Raw genomic sequence first — 6,000 nt, 5'->3', positions numbered from 1 at the left:
TAGGGAAGCGGGGACCTTCAGGTATGAGAAGATGGGCCAGCCCTCTATGCCTTAGTGTGCAAGGTGACTCCGCTCACTGGATGACCCCGCCCACGTGGGTGAGGGTGGCGGCAGACACTCGGTTGCAGGAACCTGGTTGGCTGAACCAGTCTGAGCCGCGTGGGGGGGGGGGGCGGGGGCGGGACGATGCCTGTGGGGGCGGGGCTGAGGGCGAAGAGGGACCCTGGGCGCCAAGTGCTCGTTTAGCAGCGCTCTGGCCCCGCCCGGAATCCGGCGCGGGGGCGGGGCCGCCTCTCCTCCCACACTGCCGCTGGGCTGAGCCCAGAGCGGAGAAACCGAGTCGCCTCTAAGCTGCAGGCTTGGTTTTCGGGTGGCGGCAGGCAGAGGAGGAACATGGCGCTCGTAGGCAACGGAGCAGAGCTGGAAGCGGACGAGGTACTTGTCGGTGGGGGGTGTGGGCACTGTCCCTGGAGCACGGAGGGGATGGCCAACGTCCCGCCCCCTTGGTCCCAGTTTGGGACCGGCAGCCTCCAGCCTGCAGAAGAGGCTGGGCTGCGGATGGGTGTTCTCGTCCTTGGGCGGTATGTACCCACGGGAGTGAGGAGAAGAGCATCTCCGCGGCGCTCGGAGCGGAGGTTCGGGCGCCGGCCCCTTGGGGCTGCGGGGATGGAGGACCCTACGTCCGGTCCGCGGGTGGAAGGTGCGTGGGTGCGGTAGCGCAGGACCCGCAGCACTGAGCCATTCCGAGCCTTTCCAGGGACACCAGGCTTTCTGAGCTCTGATCCCGGAGCCCCGACACTGCCATCCGGGTTTGCCGCAATCGTGTCTTGAGCTGGGAGCCAGTCTCACCTTCTTTGAAAGTTTCCTGTTGGAGAACCGAGAGGCTTATAGTCGATGAGAAGAGCGGGATGGCCGGAGGAAGAAGGAGCCCCAGGGCTGTCTTCAGGGGCGGGCGGGGCAGGGGCTGCCGTGGGGACCGGAGCAGCCGCCCATGAGTCCCCGGTGTCGGTGTAATAGGCTGAAGGAAGAAGCTACGACCGACTCTGGCATCCTGTCATCTCAGCTGTGTTTAAGTAATTAGCCACTTCCTCCTATGGCAGGCGCGCCTAGGTCTGGGCACCATCGGGCGGGCGCGCCGGACCTGTTGATTTATAGACTTTCTTTCTGTACTTGGCATTTCCCGGGAGACCAGAGACGCTTTCTCTGGAGCTTGAAGTTGAGCCCGGCGGCAGCGCAGCAGCACCGACAGCTGCTGCTGCTTCCATTTTACCTGACTTGAATTTTACAAGTCGCTGCCCGAGGAGGCTTAGTTTCAAATGATGCAATAGTGGAAGATCTGGAGGAGGCGGGTTAAGATTCCCATCCCTCTCTTCAATGTCGGGAAACTCCTGACAAATGAACACTATGTTTTAAGTGTAGCCCATAAAGTAAAAACAAAACAATAGCCTAACTAGAGCTTTTAAAGGACTGGCAAGGCGAGAGGGCAAGCTGGGAGGTCCAGAACCTTCCTTAAAGACTGCCCCTTGCAATGAAGGCGCCAAGATCACAGACCAGTGAACTAGAGCTTGCTTAACTGCATCTATTTATTGTTGAAACCTGTAAACTACCCATAAAAGCAAATGATGCAATATTACATTTGTTGCTATTGTGACAATCTTTCTTCATCTATAGCTTCAGGCTGTCTTATTGCTTTGTGATGAAGCCAGCTCTTTTTTTTTTTTTCAGCTCTTTTTCATTATTTAGTTCTTTCCTGTAATCAAGTTAGTAATACTTTCATGGTGCTTTGATCATACAATCACTCCATTCCTTAAAAGTTTTAATGACTCCCTGTTGTATAGTGAATTAAGATCCATGTACTTGGTTGGCTCTGTACAGTTTGGGCTCAATCTGATGTTCCCATCTTGTCCCCAGCTGCTTCTCTGTGTGTGACCATTTAGTTTAATCTGTGTTATTCCCATATTATAAATGAGGAAACAAGATAGGGAGTAGCTAGTAAATGTGGAGTGAATTTTTGAATCTCTAGTATGCTTGTTGAAAAATATAATTTTGTTACACTTAGGGCTATATATTTGTCTAGATCAGGGCATGGTTGAGAGAGATGCTATTATTAATTAACACTTGAACAACAGGTGTAAACTAGACTGTCCTGGGCATATTGAGACATATGGCCACCCTATCTATGCCCACTGCCTGCAGGATGAACTGATGTATTGACATACATTAGCTAGGGAGAAGGGCTCTAGCTCTGGGGGAAGTTAGGTTTGAGAGTAGCAGAGAACCCGGCACACAGATATTTCATGAATATATATTTGTTGAATGAATGAATGAATGACTGCAGAAAAGATGTTGCATAATAATTTCTCAGCTTTTGCCATATCTTTCATTCACCTTTTTTTTTTTTGCTGGAACCGTATTATTTTTTTTCATTGCAGTAATGCTCATTCTTTTTCTTTTTCTTTTTCTTTTTTTGTATTTTTCCGAAGCTGGAAATGGGGAGGCAGTCAGACAGACTCCCGCATGCGCCCGACCGGGATCCACCGGGCATGCCCACCAGGAGGCAATGCTCTGCCCACCTAGGGTGTTGCTCTGTTGCAACCAGAGCCATTCTAGCGCCTGAGGCAGAGGCCACAGAGCCATCCTCAGTGCCCAGGCAAACTTTGCTCCAGTGGAGCCTTGGCTGTGGGAGGGGAAGAGAGAGACAGAGAGGAAGGAGAGGGGGAGGGGTGGAGAAGCAGATGGGCGCTTCTCTTGTGTGCCCTGGCTGGGAATCGAACCCGGGACTCCTGCACGCCAGGCCGACGCTCTACCACTGAGCCAACCGGCCAGGGCCTCTTTTTTTTTTTTAATCTCAGGTATTTATTCCTCTTTAATTTTTTTTGCCCTTTTTTTTGCTTAATCTTTCATTCACTTTTTTAATTCAGTAACTATTACACACATCTATTTCGTGTTAGGTAGGTATTATACTGGTCCTAGGAGATGAGCCAAATGCAAACAGAATTTTTTGTTCATGCCAAATCCACTTTTATCCCTCGTGATATACCATTTCTATTGGTATAAGTTTTGCAAACATTTTTTTTTTTTTTTTTATTCATTTTCGAGAAGAGAGAGAGAGGGAGAGAGAGATGGGGGGGAGGAGCTGGAAGCATCAACTCCCATATGTGCCTTGACCGGGCAAGCCCAGGGTTTCGAACCAGCGACCTCAGCATTTCCAGGTCGACACTTTATCCACTGCGCCACCACAGGTCAGGCCATACCTTTTCTTTTCTTTTTTTTTTTTTTTTTAAATTTTATTTATTCATTTTTAGAGAGGAGAGAGAGACAGAGAGAGAGAAGGGGGAGGAGCTGGAAGCATCAACTCCCATATGTGCCTTGACCAGGCAAGCCCAGGGTTTCGAACCGGCGACCTCAGCATTTCCAGGTTGACGCTTTATCCACTGCGCCACCACAGGTCAGGCTAAGTTTTGCAAACATTTACTGAATATTTGCTCTGTGCTTAAACTTGGTAGATGCCTTAGAAAGAGAAGCCAGTTTTGGCTCTCTAAAATTCTCAGTCAGGGTAGGGAGATATGACATGTGTACAAGAACTCTAGAAAAGAGCTCAAGGCAGGTTAAGCAGGTGAGAAGTAGTGCATTGTAGACTGGGTATCATTTGTGGAAGTCCCTAACTTTCAATGGGCTGAAGTGCTCTACACACAGATGAACAAGACTCTGCTCTTCAACTTTACTGGTTGTGTGAAGTAAATAGCTTATTTCAGCTGGGAAGTTTTTCAAACACTTAATTTACATTTGGTAGTCTCTGTGGCCACTCTTTGATATTCCAGGGAAGTAAAGGGGTGTAGTTGGAAAAGTAGAACAAAGTGCAAAGTGGTGAAGTTGGAAAAGTAGTAGCGTAGGAATTAGGTGAACTGAACTCTCAGCTCTGTTTGTTCCATAGCTATTCATTATGTGTGCAAACACTTGACTATCTTATGTGCCAAATCCAGTGCTAGCCTGGAGAAACAACAGTGAAGTAGACAGACAAGGACCTTGTCCATACTGGTGTGATTGACCAGTTTTCTCAACCTCTTAGGGCTCTTCTTTTAAAAGTCTTTTAGCCCTGGCCGGTTTGCTCAGCGGTAGAGCGTAGGCCTAGCGTGCGGAGGACCCGGGTTCGATTCCCGGCCAGGGCACAGGAGAAGCGCCCATTTGCTTCTCCACCCCTCCGCCGCGCTTTCCTCTCTGTCTCTCTCTTCCCCTCCGGCAGCCAAGGCTCCATTGGAGCAAAGATGGCCCGGGTGCTGGGGATGGCTCTGTGGCCTCTGCCTCAGGCACTAGAGTGGCTCTGGTCGCAACATGGCGACGCCCAGGATGGGCAGAGCATCGCCCCCTGGTGGGCAGAGCGTCGCCCCTGGTGGGCGTGCCGGGTGGATCCCGGTCGGGCGCATGCGGGAGTCTGTCTGACTGTCTCTCCCTGTTTCCAGCTTCAGAAAAAAAAAAAAAAAAAAGTCTTTTAAATAAGAGGGAAGGAATGCTCCTTTTTTGGAGAAGGGCTAAACCCCCGTCTGACCAGGTGGTGGCGCAGTGCATAGAATGTTCACCTGGGATGCTGCAGGCCCAGGTTCCAAGGTCTTATGCTTGAGCATGAGCTCATCAGGCTTGAGCGCAGGCTCCCAGCTTGAGCACAGGGTAGCTGGCTGAGCGTGGGATCATCAGCATGATCCCATGGTCACTGGCTTGGCTGGAGCACCGCCCTTCCCCCCATCATGGTATATGAGAAAGCAATCAAGGACACCTAAAGGGCTGCAACAATGAGTTGATGCTTCTCATCTCTCTCCCTTCCTGTCTCTCTGTTTCTCTCTCTCTCTTTCTCAAAAAAGAGAAAATAATAATGTGGATCTTTTTTCTTTCAAAGTAACCAAAGAGGAGAGGGTAGTAGAAGAGCTCTCACAGTAGCTGTGGGATGCAGTGTTTCTTAGGTAGTCTGATGTTTTCTCTCTCTTTTTTTTTTTCTGTTTAGGTTCTAGGAGGATAAATATGAAAATATAGAGGTTAGGACTTGCAATCTCAAGGATGGCAAAAATTGATTCTGGAGGGAGACAGAAACATCGTAGATTTTACAGTGGTGCGTGGCCCTTCAAAGCTTGGTTAACCAAATCTTATTTCTTTTTTTTTGCATTTCTCTGAAGCTGGAAACAGGGAGAGACAGTCAGACAGACTCCCGCAAGCGCCCGACCGAGATCCACCTGGCACGCCCACCAGGGGCCACGCTCTGCCCATCCTGGGCGTCGCCATGTTGCGACCAGAGCCACTCTGGCGCCTGAGGAAGAGGCCACAGAGCCATCCCCAGCGCCCGGGCCATGTTTGCTCCAATGGAGCCTTGGCTGCGTGAGGGGAAGAGAGAGACAGAGAGGGAAAGCGCGGCGGAGGGGTGGAGAAGCAAATGGGCGCTTCTCCTGTGTGCCCTGGCCGGAATCGAACCCGGGTCCTCCGCACGCTAGGCCGACGCTCTACCGCTGAGCCAACCGGCCAGGGCCAAATCTTATTTCTTAAGATTTAAATTTACCTGCTTGGGTTTTCTTGGGAATTACACAAGCAACATTGCCGTCAAGTTCATGAAAGGTGTACAGAAACTGTACAAAGTCAATACTACGAACCTATAGCATATAGATGGCTGTGACTGGAGGACCATCAGTTGCTTGATCCTGAAGTTACTCTCTTGGTGAACTCCTTATATTTATGGCATTGGCATTGCCTTTCTTGCTTATATTTGCCCCTCTGTGCTTTTGAGTGATTTGAGATTCCAGAATTAAATAAAAATAGTTTGTTTATATTTTATTATTTAATTCTATAAATACTAAAGTTATTTAGTTTAATAATAATTATGTTAAGAAATACTAAAAAGAGGACATGTCAACAATATTTGAATGAATAGCAACTAGTTAAGTTAATTATTTTCTCATGTGGAATGAGTTGATTTCACTAAAAATAACTTTTAAGAAGATAATTTTTCAGTTATTTTCC

At 49.0% G+C, this 6,000-nt stretch overlaps 1 protein-coding gene across 2 annotated transcripts in view; it reads left to right on the top strand.

The window, feature by feature from the left end:
* The first annotated feature begins 309 nt into the window (after positions 1-309).
* The window catches only part of TTC39B (tetratricopeptide repeat domain 39B), a 175,083-nt gene continuing 169,392 nt past the window's right edge, over positions 310-6,000 (top strand). For both annotated transcript variants that reach the window (XM_066257285.1, XM_066257283.1), the window contains exon 1: positions 310-435. In XM_066257285.1, the coding sequence (XP_066113382.1) occupies positions 394-435 (42 nt within the window). In that variant the 5' untranslated portion in view covers positions 310-393. The remainder of the gene's footprint in view (positions 436-6,000) is intronic.

The sequence above is a fragment of the Saccopteryx bilineata genome, chromosome 2, assembly GCF_036850765.1.
Source record: "Saccopteryx bilineata isolate mSacBil1 chromosome 2, mSacBil1_pri_phased_curated, whole genome shotgun sequence".
NCBI classification, from domain to species: Eukaryota; Metazoa; Chordata; class Mammalia; order Chiroptera; family Emballonuridae; genus Saccopteryx; species Saccopteryx bilineata.
Note: the sequence above shows the minus strand (reverse complement) of the source record. Positions and strands in the feature narration are given on the sequence as shown.